This window comes from Pomacea canaliculata, linkage group LG13 (genome assembly GCF_003073045.1).
Source record: "Pomacea canaliculata isolate SZHN2017 linkage group LG13, ASM307304v1, whole genome shotgun sequence".
Classification (NCBI taxonomy): domain Eukaryota; kingdom Metazoa; phylum Mollusca; class Gastropoda; order Architaenioglossa; family Ampullariidae; genus Pomacea; species Pomacea canaliculata.
Genome location: NC_037602.1, coordinates 14,753,425 through 14,780,593, shown reverse-complemented (window position 1 = coordinate 14,780,593; position 27,169 = coordinate 14,753,425). Strand labels below are relative to the sequence as shown.

Genomic DNA, 27,169 nt, shown 5'->3' with positions numbered 1-27,169 from the left:
TCACTATTTCTTGGGCACAGGGCATATCTAACAAATATTTCCCTTTCAACATTTATACACTGGAAATGACACCACAACCACTCTATATTTCTCAACCATGACAGGACTTGACAGAAAGACATTAATCACTTTTTCCCTAATACTTGAAGCTTTGCACTTTCATTTTCATAACTGCCCTTTCTTTTCTGCTTAGTGTCCAATCATCAGCCAGTTTCCTTCTAAAATGTTTTATTTACCATATATGCTCACACATCTTAAGTTGAACAATGTCATTTGTGTCATTTAAAAAATGTACTTAAAATTAAATTATACATTAGAGATGGAAGTTACTTCTTAATCAATCTACATGTAAACATTAACATACAATAATGCAAACATAAAATCTTCAGAGAATCGAAAAGTTTGGATAAAGATAAAAAGCTATTAAAAAGGACACTAGCTCTTAAGTTGATTTTTGAAAGAATGAAGGTGGAGTGTTATATGGAGTTTCTAAGACCAATGTGGGAATACTTCCAGTCTTGGACTAGTAGCTACAGCTGTACTACTGTCAGAAAGGACAAGAATGTGTAATTTAAAATTATAATACTTACACTTTTTATTGAGTTTTTTCTTCACTATCAAATGCATATACTGTAAAGTACATGTGAATGCACAAGAACCCACATATGTTGGAAAAAGACAAAAAAGGTGAGCAAAACACTTTAGAATGGATTTCAAATAAACACATTCAAAATACTGTACTAATTCTCTTCAGTGTTCCTAAGAACTATCTTCAGTCAGCTAAAACTAACACTCACAGAGGTTTTACCTACATGTAGTAGTTGTAGCATGAATATAGAAATGTTATTTTTATGATACCTCAGTAGTTCCTCCTTGAATTTTGATATGCATCAAGTTAAAAGCGCACCATTCTAAGATCATAGCAACCTACCTAGCTATATATATATATTTTATTTATGAGTGTTATGCATAATTTTACTGTACACAAAGTGTTTTTCAAACAGAAAATCCACTAAATAATTAGCTGCTTCTTTTTCAAGTAGTAATCCATCTCGTTTGTCTTGTAATTCCACTTCTAAACCTTAGCTTACAGGACTGAAGACAACTGACAGAAAATAAGTTATTCTAAAGTCTAATTCCATAAGTTGTTGGTGAGAAATCTGCTGTCTATACTGATGGATAGTGGGCTTCAGAGGTAAGGTCACCTTACACTTGGTTAAAAAGAGAGAAAACTAGCATGCATAAAATAACTCAGTAACAGACAATTAAAACTACATTATTATTAGTAGTAGAAACTGAATATTTGGCCCAAAAAAAAAAAAATTATACGTGGAACAAAAATCAAGAAAATCCAACAAAGCTCCATACTATTACTAAAATTCCCTAGAAGTCTATAAATGAATAGCTTACAAAACATAATCAATATCTTTAATATTATTAGAGAGTTATAGTGAAGTATAGTTCAGTGAAGGTGTGTATTTCATAGCATCAGTAGAAAGCCCCATATATTAGCAGTAAGGCCGATGGAAGAATGCCTTAGTAACATGGAAACGCTTCATTTTTCTACCCTTTTAGAGCTTGCATAAGTTGTTGCAAACTACAATAACCAATATGTTGCATTCAAATTCTTTTAATAGTTTAACTGATTCTCTGAATTAAATTTAACTTAAAGAGCAGCTGAAGGTTATTGCTGCTATGTCCTTTGTAAGTGGCATTCAGTATACAAAGCATGCCCCTTTTTATAGGCAGCATTATTAAGAATTGGTGGAATGAAGGCTATGTACATCTAAAATTCAGAGCATCACACCTACCAGTTAACTCTGGATTTTGCTATATTTGTTGATAACACTATATTTCCCAACACTCTCTCAACCATTAACTCTATAGTTTTCAGTGTCATTCACTTTGAGTTTGATAGCATAAAGAAAAAATGCTGAGCTTATTTCTAGTTGTGATTTTGTATTCTGACAAAAGAAAAATGATGTTTGTTGCTGAAGAAAGCTGTTAATTTACAACAAAGGAGCTAGGCAAATTTCTAAAACTATCCTCAATATGTAAAAAAAAAATAACTGTGGTACCACTATTCCTTATTAAACAAATCAATTTGCAATTGTATCCAAAAGTAATCTCAAAATATGAAGAACTATTCTCAATATCATTTGCAATTTTTGTGCACCAAAGTCTAATGCAAATATTTAACTGAAAAGGAATAGACTTTCGACACCTACATTTGCATAAATTTCAATCACACAAAATCTTTCATCATATTATTCATTCACCAATGTACTTTAAAGCTAGAGATGCTGTAACAACACTGTTCCACCTCTTATGAAGCTGATGCTAATCATTTCGTGATCGGGATTTTTTCCCCTTTTTGATTAAGCTTGATGGTGTATAGCAAATATTACCAATGGCTTGCTACTCTCAACAGCAGCAGTTCATATCCATGAGCTAATATTTCCCATTTAGAAGTGTCATGTTCAAAACTGCAAGTATATTTGTCCTTTACTGTAACTTTTGTGTGGTGCCCAACAAGTAGTTTATAATCCATTTCAGAAGGAAGCCAAGAATACCAAGATCCAACTTCAACCAATTGTTAAATGTATATCAAAATAAAGTTCAAGCAATCCCCATTCAAAGGCTCAAGCACTTTTATAAAAGCATCCATGCAAAATATTCTGTGTATATATAGTAATGTGACATTTATTACAGGTTATCTCTTTCCCATGCACTTGAAGTTACACAAAAAAGTACTGTCTCGACTGGCTCTGCCAGTTTAGTGGCTCTCTCAACACTCACCAAACATTCTTCATACTCGCAGCTTCTTAAAGTTAAAAATATCCTTCATCCAATTTGATTCAAACCTTTTTCTTTCTTTGAGTACCCCCTCCCCCAACCATCCAATCTGACTCAAACCTTTTCCTTTCTTTGAGTCTCCATGAACTAAACATAGCTGCTCCTCTTCACTGTAATGTTTCAGGGTTATTCACAAGATTCCACAGAATAAGCATGTGATTTGCTTAAAACCTTTGCATAACTGCCACCAACCAGGTAAACAAAATCTCGGCACAAAGTGACTGAAGACTTGCCCTGAACACACAAAGCTTTTCCACTGGGTAAAAGAAGCACTTTTCCAAATATATCAATCCTCCCAACATTCGTCATGCTAGTCAATCACAATCACAGAACCACTAGAAGATGATAGGGCACTACGGTCCTCAGCACCTGGAATCATTTAAATTTCATCAATAAAATGGTTAGACATTTGCATAAAATAACACATTATCAATGTGTATAAAATCTCAAACTATCTTTTAGTAATGCTTTTTTTTTTTTTTAATTCCCATACCTCATCCTGATTTTTAATCATCACAGATTTTAAACACTAGTATGATTTGTTTTCAGCCGTAGGTTGCAAGCTAGATAACAGATGTGGAAAATATTCAAAGTACATCTTCAGATAAAGGGGAAAAAAAATCTATAAAAGAACTACGACCCTCCCTCACAGCCATTAGCTGTGTTCCCTTTTGAATCACATGACTTTATAGAATAATGGCTTCTTCCTCATAGTCCATGGCACAACTGATTCAAAATTAAACATACCTAATGTCATTCTCATGAGCGGCACTCTTGTTTATATCTCACTGCACTAATGTGGTAAGAATGTAGTAAAGATAACCAAGGGATTTAAGAAATACACACAAAAATCTAAATAATCCCATCCTTTACCTGGCAAACCTGTTGGTGCATCCTTCTCATCAGGAGCAGTTGGCTGGGTCTGTTTCAGTTTCTCCACCATCTCCTCCAGCCTATGACAAGGCTGTTTGCCCCCAGGGGCAGAAAGCACCCCAAGGGCACCACGCTTCACCCCTGCCCCAGCCAATTCTTGACCAGGACTGCTTAAATCTGGGGTGGGTGGATCTGAGTCTATGTTGATCACCTCCCCACTGTCACTGCTTGTCAGCATGACAGTGAATGGGGTTGTCGGTGACCTCAGTACAGTTGAGTCAGAACCACTGTTCCTCCGTGTGGTGATAGGCAGGGCAGTGGTGCTCTTTGTTGTTTCTGGCTGACCAAACATGTAAGACATCTGCGGGAAGAACTTTGTGAGATCGTCCAAGTGTATCATGTGATTGTCATTAAGTGTCGTAACTGGCAGGTTGTAGAAGTGAATGAATGCTTTGGCCTCTTCCTCAGAGCACAAAGGTAGGTCAATCTTCAACACATTCTGTAGGGCATGCACAAACTCAGGTAGCTTGCACTGAGGAAAGTAGAGTTTAGAAACTGCTTCTACCAGACAAAATTTCCCCTGGCGGTCTGGAAAGTTTCTCACAAGACAGGAGATGCTCTTGCCACTCACAAGCACTGCAGTGATTTCTGATACCAGTCGCAGATGGGATTGGGGTGAGGAAGTCCTGGATCTTTCCTGTACCAAGGTAGACACTGGAGGTGAACCTGTCAAGCTTGAAAGTCTAACAGCCGCATCCCGGGCATGAATGGTATGGTTTGACTGTGCTGGAACCACAGGTGAGTGACGAGCAAGAGACAAACTATCAGCTGCTGGTGACAACCCTGTGGATCTGGGAGACTCTCGGGTCCCCGAAGCTGGATGTCCTGGCAGCTGGATAGTGCCTGTAGATAACTGAATGCCACCTGGACCTCCAGATATCCCTGAAGGAGGTGGAAACCCTACTATTGGCACTGCTCCCCTCATCAACGGCCCACCACCAGGATACAGCATTCTACTTGAAGGCTCCACCATCGGTGAAGTGTTAGAAGGAAGAAGACATGTAGAAAAATTACATGGAAGACCTGTGGGAGGATGATGGTGACCTGACTGCTGTACCATGTGAGCAGGTGGAGGGCAATATGGGGGAGGCGGCCTGTAAGGAGGAGGCTGCCCACCAGGAAGAAATCCAGACTGGGAGGTCAGAACATGAGACGGTCGCAAACACATGTCCAATCCTGTATGAACACCTAGCCGGGCAGGCTGAGGAGCAAAAGTGTTAGCTGGTCTCTGTCCCTGTGAAGCAGTAGAAAGCTGCACAACACCCTCTGCTGGTGCTGGCATATGTCTAGGTTTAATACAATTCATAGATGAATTTTGCAATGAAGATGCTGGTGAGCTCAGTGGAAGTTGAGAAGACAGGCTGTGCACAGGTAGCTTGGAAGCTTGAGAGACTTGAGGCAAGTGCATAAATGTTTGATTATTCTGTTTGGGCACAGAAGAGGTTGGAGGAGATGGATAAATCATGTTCAACATGGAAGCAAAAGGGTTATACGGCATTGGCATAAATGGATTCATGTTGGGAGGTCCATTTGAAAGAGGCATGGATCGATATGGCAAAGTCATGCTACTGGACAGATTTGGTTGGCCTGGAAATCGCACAGGTGGTGCTTGAAGCAAACCATCTGATCCTTGGTCTGTGCTCTGTGAGCTTTGCTGCAAGGAGTCCAGATACTGAGCATGCTGCAATGGATTATCAAATGGAAGTTCAAACACCCTCACTTTGCACCTCTGCACCACCTCTGCAATGTGGATCAGCTTGGTGTTTTTGCCAAAGCTGAAGTCAAAACCAGCAGCTTGGCATGTAGCATTCAGGAATCCACATTCTTCTGATGTTGGAGACAAACCTTCAACCCGCTCTTTCGTCAGCAGTCCTGCTGCATAAACAATCACAGACAAGGGCACAAACTTGCCCGCTGGTCGGATGATGTATGGAGTCACAGTATTATTGATCTGTATCCAACCACACACTTTTGACAATTCCACTTTTTTGTCATCGACACCAGCCAGGTTGCTATGTCCAGTCATCGTGGCTAAGACATCCTCCGGGAAGGTTTTCTTCACAAGATTATAAAACTCCTCAAATTCAACAAGGTCTACAATAAGGTCCTTCGTTGTGAAGGGCTGGTGGCCATATTCAAAGCTACAGTGCACTGTATTAATCTCATTCAGAAGGTTAGCTTCTGCTTCAGTGACAAAGTAGCTAATAAGAGGCTCTTTTTTCCCCAGCTCATCAGGAAAAGAGTTTGGATACTTGCTAAGAATCTTCTTCTCCACAATTCTCACTGCTACAAATTTCCTGTATTTACGAATGATGTATGGGACGTTGATACCATCCACAGTAGCCCAACCAAAGACGCCACGTATGCTGTCAAAGTCAATGGAATCTTCTTGTGGCGCCTTTTCCTTTTCTTTTTGTGTAGCATCACCAGTGGAGCCCTGCTTTCCAGGCTGCCCAACTTCTGGGAAAGTACCAGTGGGCACACGGCCTGTGTCAGGCATAGCTGATATGCCTGTGTTGTCCCGATGCTGGGATTTGCTAAATGAGAGAGCTGATGCCTGTGAAGAAGACAGGGCTCCATCAACATTGCTCCTATGCAAGGTTGGGTGTGGCACATTGCTATCTTGTGGCTCTGGCTTGACACGCACAGGCATGGCATCGACACCGTTCTAGGGAACAAACCAGCAAAAAACTGTGGTCAGACATAACATTAAAAAACACCAAGTTTAGTGCTAAATGGTAACATATCATTTACTTCACCAAACTTTTTATGTGTGCATGTAAACAAAAGTACTTGTGTGTGTGAGACAGAGACCTTTTGTGATTTCATGGCATAACAAATTTCAGTCCCTCTACACAATTTGAAAAATAAGCTACTTAGTATCAAGTGAAAATGGTTGGTTGGTTGGTCTGGCAGGAAAATGCTTCCACCTAGAGGAAATTTCACAATATAAAGCAGGAGGAGGAAACTGGTGAATGCCAAGAAAATAGCATGTCTCAAGATGATAAAGGTGATATGAACCCAGGACCTCTTAGCTCTCACTGTAGTGTTGACACTACACTAAAAGGTGCCTCAACTCTACTGAAAAGAGTAACAGCTGTAGATCAAGGCATGCAACCATAATCCTCTATTTCTAACACAAATTATGCCCAAAGAATATTTAACCTCATTGGTTGATTATATGCAGCTTTTGCTTGCCATTAAAGTAAAATAAAAAAAATTACCCAAACACTCGAGTGCTAGTTGTATAATTTGTTGCATGTATTAACACACACACAGAGGACTGTATGAAAGTTTCTGCTCTTTGTAAAGATTAAAGATTAGAAGTTTATTTTAGGACAATGAGTTCCAGACAGCATGGTGAAAATAAAGGATTCCTGATTCAATGTCAGACTCAGAGAAGAGAATTCAACAGGCTCTTTGATGATGATAAAGCAATCTCATAAAGTGCAACTCTCATTAAGCCTCAACCCTCTTACAGAAAGGACACATACAAACATAAGCACAAGTTTGTAAACACAAACACACAGCAGTACACAAGAATTAAATCCAAACATGCCATCTTTTGATTAGCAAAAGATTCACGATTAACAAAATTAAAGGCTCTCCATTAATTTTACCTTTTTCTAACAGACAACCATCTTACTAAAGTGCACACACTGTTGAATGCTTTTCAATTTTCCAAAACAGTTTGACAGATCCAACAGAATGTCAATTTACTAATGCCAAAGCATCCGTATGTACATGCATTTTTCTAGACTATCACCTGCAACTGTGCACATTTAATTGCCTACACAGAGTTGCTTACCCTTAATCAAAGTTAGTGTGGCAGCAGCTTTTTAGTCACATCTGTGCCTGTACAAAGACAACTTTTCTAAACACACAAGCTGTTAGGAAGATATGAGAAATGGATTACTGTCCCTCTTCCTTCTCACTCCTATGCACACTTCATAACATAAAATATGTTTTTAGTCTTTTCTGTATAAAGCAAAATCATTGAATGATTGCAGCTTAGCCAGCTGCCACTAAGGTTGATATGGGGACGGTGAAGACAATGTAATCATGAACAATGACACGATTGTGTCAATATGTTTAACACACCAAACAAAATATTGCTCGTCTGATCAATATGTCAATAAAGTAAGAAAGCTTGTTTGATAAAATCTTCCTCTTCCAAGTCTCATGCTTCTGCTTCCCTCAAATGTTCCTTTATCTTTACAACACATCTTTTTATTCTGCTACTTTCTAGATTTGTTTCACACACACACAAAAGAAATCACAAAAATTGCAGAGAACAATTGCACTGTGCAAACTTGAGTTGCATCACTCTTTTCATTTTGTGCATTCTGCTTGTGCATTGTGCATTTTTGACACAAAAGTGACTTGCCATTCGCCATGCCTTTTCATCTACAGAGCGCAGACTTACAAGACATAAACAAACACTTAACTCAAAACAGGTTTTTAACATGAAAATTAACCCTCCCTGTCTTCCAGCCAGGCAGGGAAAAAGCTCAGGATATTTTATTTAAATTATCTCCATCTGTACTATATATATATTTTTTAATTCAAGTTCCAAACCAAGCCCTATTACATTTTTCATGCCTTCTCGTTGTAGACTGAACAGCCTAAGAAAATGCATATACAGCATGCACACTGGTTTCTGAAATTATTACTTGGTTTTTAGTCTGAACAAAAGCCCAACTGGCACCACTAATTACTAAAAGTCATTTTTTTATATCCAACAAAAATCGAAAAACGTTTACTGACACAAAATTACATTTTCTACCTTTACACATCTTTATCCACTAGAGGTATCTGCGTACTGTTTTTTGTCTGGCCATCTGCAGTTTTTCGCTTTGCAAGATTCATTATCTCCACCGCAAAATATCTTTATCAAAGTACAGACCATGCAGTCTTTCCACCAACCATGTGCTTCCTCCCTACATCTTCCACTGATTAGATTTCAGATCTGTGTTTTAAGGATGAAGCTTTATGCCACAGTACATCTTGCTCTGTGAATACTTCTGGACTACTGTCATCATTAATGCTTCTTCAGTGGCAATATTGCGCTCAGCTCTCAACTGTCTGGACATTAGATGTTCATTCAAAAAAAAAAATAATAATCTTAGAAATGATAAAGCATCCAACCTTTCTCCATCTCACCTTAATGATGGACTTTTTTCCCTTTTGATGTTTAGTCTGTATATTTTTATATTCTTTAGGCCAAGTGTGTTGTTCTGTTTAATTTGATTCTAAATTAATATATTTTTGTGTGTTTAAATTTTTCTTTCACAACAGCTTAGTGGAAATGCACTGTAAAAAGTTTACTGTTCTAGATTTTTTCGGTTACAAAACTTGTCATCTTCTGCTTATTCAATAATTTTATTTATAATGTCAAAATAAATAATGGAAAGTTAAAATTAGCGCTCATGACAAACGATTTATTGGGCGTGTCTGTTTCACAGAAAACGAACTTGACTTTTTCAGTAATCATTAGGAAGCAATTTTCTGTTCAATAAAGAAAAGCATTAACCCTGATTGGCTGAGACAGAATGGAACCATGTTACTAGAATAATAGACATAGATGATATTGTAAGATTGTAAGCTTTGGTCTGGACTTCAAGTCATTAAAAGGGTACACATGCACGTCTGCTGAATCAATCGATAGAAAACAAACAATGCTGTTTTGTTCTGTCTGCGTTTCAAAACTTTCAGGCTTGAAGTTTCAATAATCACTATTCAAAAATAAAACCAAATGCAAGATGTGAGAAAAATAAAAGGTGCTAACTATGAAGGTCAAAAGGAAGATTATTTCACAAATTCTTGAAAGTACATATTTTTAAGTTACATTTCGACTCAGTGGTGCAGGGGCACAAAAAGTGCACATCACTTTCCATAGCTGATAATTAATCAAAAGCCCTTGCATTCATCATTCTATCTACATGGGGACATAAATTGGAAGAAGCTATAATCTAAACAGCCAAAATGCTGCTCTTCCTTCAGGACTATCGTTAATGTCATGCATCTTACCCTCTAACATGAAGGATGTCACACAGTCTCTAAAAGCCACACGTTAAAAAGCCTTTTTTTGTCACAGGTTTTATGCCTTAGAGAAGCAAGACTATAATGACACAATTGTGAACTAAATGATAGATTTTATGACTACGAGAAGAAATATCAGGAAGCTAGTTCTTCCAATCTTCCCACAATTCTATATTAGATTGGGAACACAACAGCACAAATGAAACCTTTATAAGAAAAAGACCATATTAAGGGTCTATGAAGAACATTACATTTCTCACCTTTCTCTTAATGCAAAACATACTAAATGGATATGAAAGAAGTGGTAGCTTCCTCTCCCCCCCCCCCAACCACCCAATCCCACAACAAAGTCTAGCAGCTAAATACAAAAACTGGTTAAAAACTGAAAGCTTTTCCTGACAGTTATGACATGTAGAAAACTGATGTGTCAGCATGGGAAAGTGATTCAGCTGTCTTTAACTGCTAGTAAATGTTTGCCTTAAAAACCCATCACCTTTCAAATGACTGCAAAAACCATCACATTTAAAGACCAAAAGTCACTGCCAAAAAATAACATAAAATGCAGATAGACATTTAATTAGTTTTAACCGTCAAATTCACTACATCACCCAAAGCACTCTGGGTCTCCCCTACTTGTGAGCCTCTGTCCATCTCATCCTAAAAGCTTTACAAAGATGCATTCCCAGTTCCAATTATTAGCTTTCTTAAACATCAGTTTTTGGTTTCAATTAATAATATTTGGAGATAAAAATATGTTAGTGGTTAGATTTTTGAAGTACCAAAGAGCAAAGACTAAGAATGAGACATAACAATCTCCAAGCAAGAACGTAGCATTTGTGTGTAAGCATGGTCATCTCTTAATAACATATTTCAAATGAATGTGTGCCTTTTAGCTTCTTCAGACAGGAAATTGATTACCGTGGTGGTTAAATGGTGAAATGCCGTTGATACCAAACAAACATTTTAGAAAACCCTTCAAAAAACCCTTCATGATGACTTTTTTTGTATTTTCTATATATACACTGGGTCACATGGCTTCGGTTCTTTTCAAAACAGTAAAACATTTTCTCCAGCTGAGTAGCACGTCGGATTTATCATAATACAAAGCCTCCTTCTGTGACAGATTGTGAGAATGTTAAATGGAGCTCTAACTGTATTGGGTTACACTCTACTTCTAAAGTAACTTGCCACGCCTAACATTTAGCGAGTCATGCTTGTCCATTTTGTTGCATTATAGTGCAAAACTCTTACATACAGGCTGTCAGGTGTCTATAGAGCAATGTCAAATAAAGCTTCCCAAATTCATGCTCTTTTATATGTTGCACCTGATATATATTTCCCCCTGTGATACATGGAAAGAATTCTCATTAGTCACAGGTACATTAAAAAATTTCAAAACATTTCTCATAAATATCTCATTTGTTTCCTGTTAAAATACTGCCCATGCATATTTTTTTAGTCTCAGCATTTTACACAATCAACAAATCCAGATTTATCACCAGGGATAGCATTACAAATGAAATCTGATCACCCTTCATGATGTAGAAACATTTGTTCTTGATACTTTAACAGCAATAAAGATTCAGATTTTTCTTAAGTCTGAATTTCAGTATTTGCAATTTAATATGCATTACACTACTCATGATACCATGGCACCAGTGAAAGTAAATTTCATTATTGCAAGCAAAGTCCACATAACACCCTTTCATACCCTGCTTTTCACTGTTTTGTTTCTTTTAAATTGTTGAAGGCAGTGGTTGAAGGGTGGAAGGTTAAGAAGAATTAATATAACATACAACAAAGTCTGATAGCATTAATGGTCGAGCAACTGATGCTACACATAGAAAAAAACAGACTTTAAAATAAGCCATTTTATATTGGTGGAACTGATGATTTCCCAACACTTAACAAATAAAAGGAAATGACAAGAGCACAACAATGTCATTTAATCTGCAAATTCAGCATATTTAGGTGTTTAGCAAACTGATCTTCTATTCAAGGCTCCTGTGTAAAAGATATGCAGAACAGCTACCAACATTACTTGTTGGGTCCTTGCTGGGGACCCTAGTGAAGCACCCAGAGTAGCAGTTGCCACTACAGAAACAAACTGAAATTCAAAAAAAAAAAAAAAAAAAAAAATTGGATATAAAAACTGAGGCAGAGAGAAAGAAACTGGAAAGGCAGAGAAGAAGCTGGTAGGAAGGGAAGGTATTGCCTCTTGCATAGGCTTCACAAAGGTGACCAAGAGATGATGACGGTTGTGCTAATAAGGCAGCCATCTTCACAGTTCCAGAAACAATCTCTTCTATCCAACTATGGGCGAGGTTTAGCTTTTTAAGGGTAATGTCACAGTACTAATCCACATAAGTAGACCAGTTTATTGCACTTGAAAAGATGCAACAAAATTTACTACTTATGAATGTTCTTATTTTCTTTCATGCAGCAGATGAGATTCCTCTTGGATTCTCTGCAACCTCACCTTTATTACCCCTGGTTCTCTCCATGCCTATGTTTTACTTGGGATGAAGATCCCCAAATAAAACTAAGCATTCAAAAGGTGCTAGGGGTCTTTTATGGGAAACCCTTCTTATGTAAAGGTTAGCACTGAAATATACCATTTTTCTTGTTAAATAAGTAGACCACCTGGCAAAGTTCCCATCCTGAAAAAAATAGTTAACAGCCGGCAATGTTAGCCCCAATGACATTGTAAATCTAAGGACAAGTCAATCAAATAGCTAACAGCTGCCATGAGGTCTTCCCCCACCCCCACATACCAACCCACACTGATCTCAAAACCTGTTTTTTAAGGGTGAATGACCTATGGATGAGGCAACTCTGAAAGAAACACTAAGCATTGAAAATGGAGGTATTTGTCATAAACCTAATACCCACAACTTCATACTATTGCCTGCTATTTCGTACTTTAACATTTTCTATTACGGAAGAAACTGGTAATTCCACAAACATCCATAATAAACTTACAGATGGCAGTGACCTGTCAACCCAATGCCCCCACCTGCTCACTCTCTCACACACAGTGTGTAGATGCACACACACAGAGCAGAAAATAGGGCCCATTTCTGACAAAAGTTTATTTGGAACTGCACTCTGCATGCTACTGGGTAGCTGGCAAAACATTCAGTGAACCTCTTAGTCACCAATACAAACACCCTTCTTTAACTTTTTTACAATATGTAGCTTTTTATCTGGTCTATACAACTGTCTGCTGCATATTGAGAAAACCAAATAATAGTGCTGCAAGGTATAGTCTTCAACAGTTAATAGTCTTTGAGATACATTTTTAGAAGCTCATTTCCTGATAGTTATAAACATTATTTCAATTTACAAGTTGATATATCAGGCAAAAATCTCACAGAAAGGACATTGTACACTCTGCTGTAAGGATGGTAGATAACCAGCTAAGCCCTTCATGATTTATGGTCAGGCTAAAAATAAAATAAAATAAAAAATAACATGTAGTTTCATTTCTTCCTTAATGCTCAGTTGTTCAGTAGTAATCACACATATACACATTTAATGCTTACTGCTTTCTTGTTGATTTATGTTCACATGCTTCTTCAGTGACTGCAAACATTCATACATGCTTGTCCATATGCTTTCAGACATATCATTCCACATGCACCCATTCTCCTCACACACACCATCATTTATGAACACAAATGCATGCAGACTCTCAGAATAGCATAGCCCTGTTCTTAATACATCTCACTTGGGTGCAAAAAACAGATATATCTTTGGTAACACTCTGCTCTATACAAAACAATGAAGGTTATGACCTTAATGTCAACTAATCTTATCAGCATTATCATAGCAAAACTAGCATTGATAGTGATAAGCTTTATCTTTTTCCTGAAGGGTCTAGATAGCACAGCTGACATGACATTATCAGACCTGTAATCTAATTCACCCTGTCAGTAGACTATCCTGTTAGCACACTCTTGCCATCTGGCACATAGCTAATCTTTTTGTTCCCTTGTCAAATCTACTTCACAGCTGGACATGAAGTACTCTCGGCCACAGGTTTAGCCATAAACCCAAAACGAAATACTGCAGCAGGCTCTCTTCATTGGCATCAATATACCTTTGCTGCAGTTGTTGCTGTTGGAACTAATAACCACAAATACTATGTTTAGCTATTTTAGCTGATAAACATCTATAAAAATGATATAGATCTGCCCCTGCAGTTATCTAATGAGACAGGACCCAAACATACATCGAATATTGGATAGGAAGAGACCAACAAACTAATTTTTTTCACTCCATGCTAGAACAATTTGTATTGTTACAATGTTTATTGTGTGTGTGTTCTTGCTGGTTGAAGGTCTACATACACCACTGCTCAAGCAGGATTGTGTGCATCTGTGTGCACATACATGCAGACACATAACCATTCATACAATTTTTTATGCATTTTCCACTTTTATATACAAAGAAGCTTCCATGAAACATAATTACCATTCTTTGTTCACAACACTGATTATATGTGTGCACAGCTACCACACACCTGCCATGGAAAATCAAGTCTGCTAAGACTACAATTATGTTGTGGAAATAAATCAATTCTTCTAAGTAAATTCAAGTGAGAACCTGGGCAAGATGCTCTCAATTCTTACCTGCTGTGAGTTAATAGGCCTTTCCATGTTTACTGTTTGTCTACAACTTCCAAATCGTGGTTGTGTAAACAAAATGGGAACAATTGTGCAAGTACACTTTGCCACAATATTGGTAAATTGTCAGACACCATAATGACAAAGATTATGCTGCAGATGTCAAGTAGTGACTATATGCTAGTCATACTTTCTATCTGTGCAACTAAAGCCTGTAAACCTTGTTTCCTATCATCAAGGCAGCTTATCACTTCTCAGTTCATCACTATCAGATCATTAGTAGTTTCACATGCACTTGTACACAGTAGGGCATAAACCCTGTTACAGGTGTACCTTCAGGCTCACTACTATGTCAATGACAGTAAATAAATCACTAAATGAGAATCATTCCTAGAGTAGTTATCAAAGAAACTGGATCTGTTTAGCAGAAAATCTGAGTGAAAAAGTCACAGTGAAAACAACGATGAGGCAAAAAAACAAAAACAAAAAATACCCACGTTGTACTTGTAACAGCAAGCCCACAGCTGTAATCCTTTATAAGGTTAGAATGATAGAAGGGAAAGATCAAAGAGGGCATCCTTAAATCAGCATGTCTAGTATCTGGAGGTCAATCTTCATCAGCTAAAGTGTAACCTACTCAAGAAAGAATGTATAGTGTGATGGATTTATTTTTCAGACACAAAAAAACGATTTTGCAGAAACCCTAAAAAATGCACTTATATTTTCATAGAGATCCTACAAAAGTCCAATGTAAAACTTTAAGTTTCTGATAGGGTAATATACATCCCACTGAATACACAATAAAAACATGCTAAATTGTTCTTATTTCAGAAAAGTAGGAATGAATTCAACTATCCCCAGACACGTTATCATCAGAAGCATGTCATTAGGGCCATAGCCAACAACATGAATTGGGCATACGGTGAATATCTGTCCAACAGTATGAATTAGGCATACCCAGGATGAATATCTGTTAAACACTACAAATTAGGAATATCCAGAATTAACATCTGTTCAGCACCACCATTGCAGTTTTTATCTTTTTCCATGGACAATTTGATTAGAAGAGAACTAGAACAGTGGAAGCCTTGTACTCTGTAATTTTTTTCATAGAGTTATGCTGTTATCAAAGATAATGGAAACAGCATCTTTTTATTAACCCCGCATATGAAAACACACCTTCCAAAAAAAGACATAGAACCCTTTGGACAGTAGCTTGCCTGATCCACAATTCTGCTGTTCTTTTCCAAAACACCTATTTTCCATATGATAGCATAATATAAGCTATATGCACACAAATACACATGTAGTTCACTTTAATATACATGAAAAATCCAATGTCTAATGTGCAAAATGTTTTTATGCAGATGGGTTTTATGCATGTAGAATCAACATCACAGTTGAGGGCTTTTTCCTTATTAATGAAGGCTTAGTGCTATGCCACAATTTGGCATTTGCTACCTGAACCTTGGCATCTGACCTTGTACTCAGTAATAACAATAGCTGACAACAACCCTGACAGATATATGACCTATTCAAGTGCTTCTCCAAGGGGAGGTATAGTTAAGTACTGTACATACAAAAGTTCATTACAAAAACTACAGTCATATACCATATAAGACATTCAAAGCAAGCTTGTGGTAGTTCCGGGTACTTCCGCAATAGGGCTCCACCTATTCCCTTCCCGTCTTGTGCACCCTATCAGAATACCCGCGTGCCACTTCCTTCCACACCGTGACACCGGTAGAGCCAAGTCGGTGTCGCGGTGAAGGCCTACTTTTTTTTAATTATTTTTTTGGCATGCTTCCATAACGGTTCAGCTTACCTCCGCCACGGTCATCTCTCGTCAGCGTGTGTTCAGGCATGAAAACCACGCTGTGGATCAAGGTGGGTGGCTGGCTGGCCCCTCCCAACAAGTGACGACCTCACTTGCCAAGTGATTCTATTCACACGCTCAAAAAAAAAAAAAGCCCCGACTACTAAACCATTAAGAACCTTCTCGTCGGGGAGGGCGGATGGGTAGGTGGATGGCGTATCATCACCGACTAGGCATGAGAAGGTTCAAGTGCCGCCTTGTCCTGGTTGCTGATAGATCCCGCTGTGGAGGAAGCCTACTGAAAAACACAGCTTGCCAAGGCAAGGCCAAACCCCCGTCTTCGCAACATGGCTGCGCCTTGACCCAAGAAAGAGGAGAGGTACAAGAGGAGAGGCACAGAAGGAGCAGCTGGGGAAGGTAGAGTAGGGCAAGAAAGGGGGAGAGAAGGGTGGGGGGCGGTACTTTGTAAGAAGTGTCTGTGAGAACAGGCAGGAAGCCTCCGAACGGCAAGTTTGCGTATGCGTGTGTAGCGTGCGAGTTTTATGACAGGGAGGGGGATGCAGTGAGGGAGGGCGTAGTCTTGGCAATTAAAAACAACCAATCCCGTGCGGCTAGCCCCACGCATAGCCGGCTGACTACGCAGCTATGCCTATGCCTCGCATTACAATAACTTCCCCTCAGGGGCAAATCACATACGCGCCCACGACAGACAGCTACTTGGCAAGCCGCCAACAGCCAAAGCGCGCGCACACATACACTCTCTTCCCCTACCCCCGCCCACCAATACTCCCCTGCCCTGACTTCACCTCTTTCTTTGAACCTTTCCCGCAGAGGCCTCTGTTGATTAGCGACCAAGACAGGCAGCCAGCTTGACTGGCATGTCAAGCTCTGCCTCAATGGCTGTTTCTCTCTTTTTTTTTTAAACTCTTGGTATGAATCCTTATTGACTGTTTCCTGGTGTGTATGCCTACTCCCGCTATCTGTTTTTATCAATGAGATGTCAGCGGGCTTTTTTAAAGTTCACTACCATGTGTATATCGTATCCATTTTGGGGTGGTTGGGTTACTTATAGCCATATTTACTTAACGATGGGTAGGGATCTGTGACAAACTAGTGTCTGAGCTAGGCCGTCTGAGATCTAAGCTCAGCCATGGGTGAAACACATGCCTAGCCGTTGTCATGTAAATGATTCGAGAGAATAACCCTTATCGCGGCTTTTCAAATTGGGGACTGGTCGCTATGGCGACCGTCAGCAATCAATAGCGGGCTTGGAGAGGGGATCAGAAACTCAGACGTGGATGAGAGAGATGGGGGTGAAGACCAGTGGGCATGCATGCCTATGTGGCTTGAGACTATGCTACAAGTGGTAGAACTCGACAGGAACCCTCAATCCCCCATCCCCTCCCCCCACGAACCGTCCTCTGTGGAAGCTAGCCAACTCTCTCCCAGTATCTGCCATACTTTCCAATGCCTGCATTGGAGGTGTGCTGAGAGCACAGACCCCTTTGCAATCATCGCCCGCATACCCAATGCGGTAGATGGGTGTACTCTGCCCCTTTCCTGCATCCATAGCAGCTATTCCCCCTCTCCTCGAATCCGTTCTGTTTGTCCCCGCCAAAAACTGTGGAAGACGTGCACCATCGATGGATTCCATGGCAACATCTTTAATGCCAACCATAATGCAGGCATGACTTTACCCCCTCCCTCTCATAGGAGGGGAGCCATCCGGTGCAAGCTATACCCAGCCCTTACATCTAACTGACCACGTTTAAATACCAAATATTTGTCTCGTTTAGTGTTGCTTTCTGGATCGATTCTACCTCACATGTAGGTGTAAGGAATAACGGAACATAGGCAGCTTAAAACGTCCCTTTTACTAACCTGCAACATACTTTACCTTACAGTACATAACCTATACATCACTAACACACACACAAAATGCGATCAAGTACAATATCTTAACTTCCTCTTTCACTAGTAAATACATTCATTTTTTTTTAAGCTGTGACCGATTCAGTATGATTTAATGAAAGCTGGCATAATTTGAATGATCTGTTAACCAGCAGATAGACTTTACTAATGTTGATCAATGTAAAGTGATGTATTTGTGCAATGCTATAAATACAGTAGTGTTGACTAGAAAGGTGGTGTGAGCGCTAAGCCAATCAACACCTTTTGTTGAATCCTAACCAAATGTGGCATGACTGCTCCTTCTGACTACTTCAGTTCCCAGTTCTCCCATTGCTATTCTCCTCGTCAGTTCTATGCAGTTCATGAATGCTTGAAATGGTCTTCTTCACTTCCAACCGACCATCGTGTCGACCTATTTTCTAAAGTTCTCTGCCTTATCTGAGATTTGGCACGATCTCGTTCAAGAAGATGGCTGTGCTGCCAGCCTAAACGTACCTGTTTCTGAACATCGAGTACTACCTCTACACATAGAGCTCCCTACACCCAGTGACACTAGCAGACATTAAAAAAAAAAGCCGTTTTCAACGTCAAGCCAACTACTTGCTTGCTGTATTGTTCCCACCCCCTGTAGGTTGAGTGTATTGACCCACTTTTGCCTACATCATTAATACCACTTCCACTTCCATCACGATTCTTAAGACCGCTCCTTAAGAAAATGGTTGTTGTTTAAAGAATTACGTCCGGTTTCGAGTCTCTTTCCTCTCCAAGATCTTAGAAAAGTCGTCTTTAACCACATTTTTGCATACTTGAATGATTACTCTTTGCTATTCTTTAACCGTCAGCATACTGATCATCATACAGCACCGAGATGCACTGCTACAAGTGACAATTGACTTGTTGGCTCTCGATCGTGGAAATCTCTCTCCTGACTTTGCTTAATCTCAATCTGACATCATTGATTACAGCATACGTCTTGTATCCCTCCTACCACGAACGTATATAATAAATATATCATATCTCTGGACTGTTGGCTGTCTTCCAAGACCTTTTTCGTGAAGTAGTAGGCTGTCGGCGAACAATTTAACAGTTTTTAATATCTGGAACCGCGATAAAATTCTTGAAGTCAACAATAGACTTGTAATAAATCTGTTACTTAGTTACTTTTTTTTTTTTTGTTTTTTGTTTGCAAAGTTATTCTGCAGTGAAACAATGGAACTCTCTCCCCTTCCATATCCGCCACCTACCCACTACTGAATCCTTAAAAGTGCACTGCAACATTACTCCTAACACCCTTGAACTAAGCTAGTCCTTTTTCACATCCTTTCTTTTTGCTATATCATGTTACTCTCAGTTCTTGTTCTGTGGTTCCTCTTTGCGTTTTCTGTCTTTGATTTTATTCTTCATTAGTGCTGTTGTTAATTCTTGTATAATTCATATGTTGTTTGTTTTCCTGTCCCTTGGTGCTATCCATGTTTCGCTATTGTTATTAGGCGCTAAGGAGTGTGATTATGCGCTTTAAAAATTTCACATTTTATTATTATTAAAGTCTTCGACCTGAACTTCCCACGACTTAAGAGCCTATAAACGGAAAACACATCAGAACATAAAGCCTCCTCTTTAGTACCTCCGTCAAAACGAGAGTTCGCATCATCAGTTCTTCTTGATACAAAACTTGTGCTTTGACCTCATTCTAGAAATAAACGCAAAAAAAAAATCTGCAAGAGATATGTCCATGCTAAGACGCCACAATGGTATCTCCGAAACCGTTCTACGATGGTTTGGAAAACTAAGCGGTCGCACTAAGTAAATTGTTGTAACTTTAAGTGAGACAGAAAAATCTCCGGCAATTAAAAATTTACAATAAATTTAACCACCGATCCAAAGCATTATGTTGGGCAGACAGCCTTAAGTGGTCATAGAGCAGCCATGTGACAACAGCGGCGAGCCATGGGTGGCTGCTGTCGCCAACGGAGATGCGAACGTCGTCCGAGGCAGAAGAGGGCGTCATGACGGCTGCGTCAACAGTCAGTTTACATCTAGTACGTCACCAGAGACGCGTAGCTAGGACCAGTCACTGGTCTTATGGGATATTCTATTCCTGTCTGTTCGTGTGGGCTAACTGATGACAGGATGAAGGATGCTGGTTGTGTGTCCTTCCAACGGCATTGCTGGCGTTTGTCGTGTGTGAAATGTGAAGTTCAAATAAAGAAACTAAAACTCCCCAGGCACTTCTCGGCACGTCGTTAGTGCGAACGTAGCATTTGGTCAACGATCGACATGTCTTTAGATTTCTTTCAACACCAAGGAACTTTTCTTTGAGACCGATACCAGACAGACTCAGAGTAACTCGGGATGCTTGGGTCAGCGACAACGGACCATCGGGACTGCCAAGTCTCGTCGTGAAAACTCCAAGGACTACGTACACAGAACTTGGGTTACCTGTGACAGGCAGAAGTTCTAGGGCCAAGACCGGAAGAGAAAGTCGGCGTTTTTAAAGGAGAACGTCTGTGTATTAACTCGCGCTCCCAAACACTGGAGTCGAGAGGATTACGATGCATTAGCGTGGTATTCGTTCAGCGGCTGTATTGTTCAATGTGGAAATTGTTCACCCCGGCGCGTACCACTGTGTACTGTATAACAGTGCAATCGAGTGAACAAGCAGTAGTGGAAGAAGTCACCTAACATCCCTGGACTGGGACAGGACTCGGTATCCGTGTCACGAAGGGGGACAGCATTCACTCTCTGACGTGAGTGGCGGACCGAGAGAGGAAGTGACGATGGACAATCGGACAGGGCATTCGCATGTCGTGACTGTCGGCTTCAGATCTGGAACTCACCTCATCACATGCGTGGACTCATATCATGAGATAACTAGGAATAGGGCCATAGTGTTTCCCCACAAGTCAAGCAGACGCACAGTCAAACGAACATGCGCTGGATAGATTAATAACTAAACAATGACCGTCCCATTATCCTTTGGAAGACAGGTACAGATGTTAGCAGATCTCTCAGGGAAGGAGATATCTCACTACTGGGGGAAGGAAGGGTTAGGTTAACCCTGAGTACCCGGAGAAAACAGCAAACAGATGTCACATACAAAGAGTGTCCCGAGAAATGATCTGAACCCTAAGCTGGTCCCTACAGTGGTGACAAGCGACTGTTTTAACCATTACACTACCGAGCGCCCCCATGTCGCGTCTAAGCAAGCCGTTCGGGTCAGGCTAGGTCACTAACCTGAGGTACCCAGACAGAAACATGGGATGGGGAAATTGAAAGAGAAAACTGACAAAAGACCAAAGTAAAATGGATAAACCTGCTAAAGAATGACTCCTCTAGACATTTTAACTGATCACTAGACTTTTGCATCCAGCGTGCTACTGTACACCCGAACAGAAAATACTTTTCTAAAGAATGCAGCAAGTCAATAAAGCCAAGAGACTGCTAAGTCTAATGAGAAGATGTTTGACTGCCTGATGATTTTTTCTTTTTTTTTTTGGTCGTGCCCATGCCTTGGCTAGTCTTGGAGGTCTCATCTTGGAGGTTCTAACTAGCACATCTTTAATACAAATGTAAAGTCAGTCCTCCTGTATGGATCTGAGACATGGTGTGTGACAAATGCCATTACCAACAAGATATAGACATTCGTCAACAGATGTCTGCGACACATCCTCAACATCAGATGGCACCAGAAGATCTCCAATACGGACCTGTGGGAGAGAAACAACGAAAAACCTGCCAGCCAAGACATCAAGAAGTGGAAGTAGGGCTGGATTGGTCACACCTTGCGAAAGCCAGCCGACAATTTAACAAGACAAGCTTTGTGCTGGATCCCACAGGGGAGGCGCAGGGTTGGGAGACCCAGACAGACATGGAGGAGATCAGTCCACAAAGAGGCGGATACAGCTGGCATACAGTTGGAAAGGGATGCCCAGAACCTGGTTCGATGGCAGGGTGTGGTTGCGGCCCTAAGCTCCACTAGGGGTGAATATAAACAAGAAGAAAAAATGGTTTACTAGCACTTTATACTAGAGCAGTATACACCACATCATATAGCCAGATTTTCATGACAGTGACCAAAATAACCAATTGCAGTTGTTTTGAATTCTCTGTTTGAAAACATACAATGGCTGCAAGCTGAAACACTACCATTATGGACCTGTTCAACATCTACAGACTGAAACCTTATCAATTTTAGCAAAACATCCTTTCCTCTGACAAGAGACTATATAGGCCATGATGCTTTGTTACCAGACTAAAATATCTCCAGATGACCATATTCTATCCGTCATCAGAACAAGTATATATGGTCACCAGATTTTTGCTTACTCTGCTGCCAAACAGAGGACTTGCTCACTTTCCATATCTGCCATCGAATCTTTTAAATGTGAATTAAAAACATCTGTTCCATGAGTATTACTTTTAACATGAATCTACATAATGCTAGTCCCTTTTCTAACCCTTTCTTTCAGTTGTTTCATCTATTAACTAGTCCACCTGCTTGTCTTTCTCTGCAGATTTCTGCAACTATCATCCTCACAGTTTGTTTCCTATTCCTCTTTGTGTCTTCTATGTTTGTCTTTATTATTTATCTGCACAGTTGTTTCTCCTTCTATCTTTTGTCTTCTGTGTCTCATTCTTTTCTCAAGCACTGAAAGCATACTCCTTCATAAGAATGATCATGGGTTATATACATCACATGCTATTATTATGACATATGAAAACATGGATTTTTGACTCGTGAAGGATGACAACACACTGAACATCTCAAAAGTATTACATTGGTAGATTTGCATGGCTTCCCTTCTGATGGCTTTTGAACTCATGATGATTTTTCAAAGAGACATTTTGCACTTTACCCTATGAGCAGCCAAAAAAAAAAAAAAAAGTCGCGCACCTATCTGAACACTTCTATGACTGGAACTGTGGCGTGGAAAGGAGCATTTGCAGTATGGACTACAGTTTTTCCAATTAAATGAGTAAGCAGGGAGCAACTGCTGGCTACTTATTTTTCGTCATCCCATATGACATTCTACAGGACTATAGACAACACATGTGCATGTTATGCTGCATGTATCAATGTGTGCGTGTGTGTATCGTTCTTTGTAAACCATCATCAGCTTTCCAATAGGGTCAGGATATGGCACTAATAAAGTTAACTTTAACAGTACATTGTAGTACTGAGTACCAGTCATGCTGAAGCAGTATGTCTATTCTGATTTCCCTTCAGAGGAGTAAACAATGTCGGCAGCAAACAGCTCAGACTCTCAAGTGGTGTTCCTAATACCCAGCACTGAAAAATGCATAACCTAAAAATGGTACTGCAGTAGATACTCTCACACTCTGGTATTGAAGGCAATGAGCAGGTTGACAAAATAGCATAATTCAAAGCAGGCAGGATGAAAGCAAAGTTAAGCCTAACAAGATGAAAAACCATCATCAAGGCTTTGCACAGACCACCCCAGCCACCACACAGCTACCATTACCTGTCCAGTTTAGACCATGTCACAATTTTTCCCCTCAGGACATGGCACAACAGACCAAAGCACCATCTTTACCGTAAGCTACATTGGTGTCATTCCCAATATGCTCTTGTGGTAATGCAGAACAAATCACAGAGCACAACCTATAGGAGTGTAGCATCCTCCAGGAACTGAGCACAAAGGTCTGGTCATTGTCAATGCCCATCTACACTAAGCTGTACGGCCTGTGGACACTTTGCAGATGACTGCCAATTTTATCTTGAGGGTTGGCCTCCAAGTGTGACAAAAAATTAGATTTTGCGAACAAGCACAACAAAAGATGACCCAAACCAGCATACACTGCTGTGAAATGGCCACTCCAGGAACCTCTACAGCCAATAAGTACTACTGGTTACTGCCATTTCATGCATTAGCAGTCAGAAGTATAAAGTAAATACATCTGAGGAAGTGTGTTAACTTCCTTAGTGTTACTCTGGCTAGGAAATTTATATTAAAACTGGAGTAACCTGATTATGTCTGAATACCGCTTGGTTTTAACAATATTTACATAACGTTCCACACCTAAGCAAATGGTTTATGTGAAGGAAATTAACCAAAATAATACGTGAAACCAGTAATTTTTTTTCCTGCTACTGGTTTGAAGGAGTGATAAACTCAACAAAAGTTGAAAATGTTCTAAAGTCTCTCACCTGCTCGACAATATTACAAAGAGAAAAGAATCTTCTGCCATTACCCATCTAATGCAAGGTGTATAAATCTGCACAAGAAATTATACTCCAAATGCATAAAAGCTAGTGAAAATCATATTGTAAAAACATTAGTTACATTCCTTTCTTTGATACTCCAAGCTTTTGGCTCATGTGCAACAGATAGTTTTATTAACAGGTATAATGTCTGCTATAAGACTGACCTTCATTACAGACCCCTTCACTTTTACTTTTTTTGAACCTATTCCTTGTCAGATGCCCCATGCCACCATCATGCATAGATGCCATGGCAAAATGTAATCAGAAAAGAATATTAAAAACTGATTTTTAGCAGGAAACTTAAGATAATTTGCTGCTGAAGACATGATAAATTGCAAATTAAAAATAATAAAAACCCGTTTAAAAAAAGAGAAGAATTTGGGTTCTATAAAACAAAAATAAATGTTGTTGTTTCATACCATTTGGCTGTCATCCAAATGCTTGATGTCAAAGCTTGCATGTCCTCCCTTCTAGCAACTGAACACTTGATGCAGAACTGAACAAATAATAAGGTAATTTTTGTTTACACTCTTTTCAATCATCAAATGCAAGATGTTATGATAATGAAATCAGAAGAATTTATTTCCAAACAAAAATATGGTTATTTAGATAAAGCATTGGATTGTAACAGATCTCTGTTAAGGTCTATATTACTGATGTTACAATACAGCAAAATGGCACTTACAAACAGGATAAATCACACAAATGAGAACAAGTGAAAGTGGGAAGATTAAAAAAAAGTATTGAGATGTCCAAAATCACTTATACTATCAACTCATGTCACTTATAAATATGCTAAACTAAGACAACTTCACCAGATAACCCACTATTAGTAAATGTGATTGTAATTAACAATCAAAAACTTCTACAATGGACAAGAGTAACTGACAACATGATAGAGTAGCATTATGTTTGTTCATGTCAGTTAACAATATGTATGGTCATTTTCACCATGACTTCTATTTTCACAATTATTTTAATTACCTTTCTCATGTCCTACACAAGCACAATCATAAAGATTAGTGTGTTGATTCACCTACATGTATTTCTGAAAAATGGTTTAGGAAAAGAAAAAAAAGCAATGTCATAATACGACAGACAATATACTAATAGCATAGGGCCAGAATGTATAAAGCTGCAGGCCAATTTAAATGTAGTTTTAAGATGCAAAAAAATTTACAGCAATATTCTTTTATTCCTTTAATTCCTGAGAAACCCTCTGCAAAAAAGATGTATTTCAGTGAATGGGGAAAAAACAGGTTTGACAAAACTTTTTCCATTACAGAAACATGACTGGTATGGAACTCTATTTAACTAGGAATCCAGACTTTTGGTAACACTGTGATACCATGACAATAACAGTCATCTAGCAACAATTGTGCTATACCCAATACGCCAGTATTCAAGGTTCGAAGCAGGAAAAATGTACTATCACATATTTTCCTTCCCATTACACCATCTACTACCAATTAACAATAGCATTAAACTAAACAAGCACTTTGACATTTAACAGTCTATATAACAAAATTATTTTTATTTTCGTACTATTTTTGCTTTGATACTGCTGGTGAAATTCTGTATGACTTCCTTCTTGGCTGGCGCTAGTGTATTATGTGTATGATAGTGTATAATGAATACAGAAAAATGCTCTCAAAGAATTCTCACCAAGACTGCTAAAACTCCTCATATTAGTATGAAGATTACCAAACATTATTAAATCAGACTGGCATACTTTATAATTAAAGTAAATATGCTTATTTGTGTACACACTAATAACAATCCATACTAGTGAAAAACTAGATTAAAAAAAACAAACTGTATTTACTATTTTTAACTACGTATAAGAAAACTGGCAGTGTTTCATGGTAAACAATAGTAGCCAATTTGTCTTGAGGCTATCATCTAGTCTCACTCTTTGAAATCTACCACTTACGAATGTATATCAATATCTCCGCACTATTATGATCCAGAGGAATCCCCCTTGTGACAGCTATAAATAGAAATTTTAATTTCTTTGTCAACAGGTCATAAAATGATGCCAAAGTTGCATTCCAAAGGCACTGATGTGTACATCAATACTAAGCTACTGGACTTGTATTCGAGATCGTATAACCTCTCATTAAACAAAATTTCACGTGAAAGTGTCACAACTAAACTTGAAACAGATGTTTAAGACCGCACTTAGTGTTGTTAGGAAACATGACTAAATTTTCTAAAGACTGTCTCGAAGAATCGGTATCTGATGTTTATTCTTCGGTTGCAAAGAATTTCCCAAAATTAAGGGAATCGTCCATTCGTCCTATAAAAAAATTATCAATTCAAAAACTCTCTGAAATAATTAATAGATAATAAATTATTATTCATAGGGTCCGAAACTTACACAATCAAACAAGTTCTCAACAACCAGGTAGCCGCTTTTGTGTACTCCCGTTACTCGAGTCAGTTGAGAACGTCGCCATCTTGCGTCTCAAGTCGCTGACACGAGTTACGTACCTTGCAATGCCGTCTGCTACTCTTGACTCTTCAAACCACGAAATAGCTCACAAAACTTATTTCCATGTATATTTATTTTCCTTTTCTACATTATTATTTTTAATTCAGTACTTTACAGTCATTCTCATTCGTTTTGATCGCCAACAGTCAGTCCTGCATTCCCGAATTGTTTAAACAACGTGCTTTTCGTCCAACGGCGAGTCAAGTGGTGAATACACTCACCCAAGGGACGAAAGGGTCGAGGGTTCCAAACTCAGCAGTGAA

The 27,169-nt window shown here is 39.1% G+C and overlaps 1 protein-coding gene across 3 annotated transcripts; it reads right to left on the bottom strand.

The window, feature by feature from the left end:
* Window positions 1-211: 211 nt before the first annotated feature.
* Window positions 212-27,162, bottom strand: LOC112553953. 3 transcript variants are annotated; one of them, XM_025221484.1, is made up of 5 exons: window positions 26,793-27,162; window positions 25,397-25,460; window positions 24,832-24,908; window positions 3,730-6,457; window positions 212-3,225 (listed from the first exon to the last, which is right to left on the bottom strand). In XM_025221484.1, the coding sequence occupies exons 3-5, from the start codon at window positions 24,832-24,834 to the stop codon at window positions 3,167-3,169; spliced, it is 2,790 nt and encodes a 929-aa protein (XP_025077269.1). In that variant the 5' UTR covers window positions 24,835-24,908; window positions 25,397-25,460; window positions 26,793-27,162; the 3' UTR covers window positions 212-3,166. The 3 variants fall into 3 exon arrangements, with proteins under 3 accessions (XP_025077269.1, XP_025077268.1, XP_025077267.1); XM_025221483.1 differs by lacking the exon at window positions 25,397-25,460 and having other exon boundaries at window positions 26,793-27,161; XM_025221482.1 differs by lacking the exons at window positions 24,832-24,908; window positions 25,397-25,460; window positions 26,793-27,162 and adding an exon at window positions 16,285-17,178.
* Window positions 27,163-27,169: the final 7 nt, after the last annotated feature.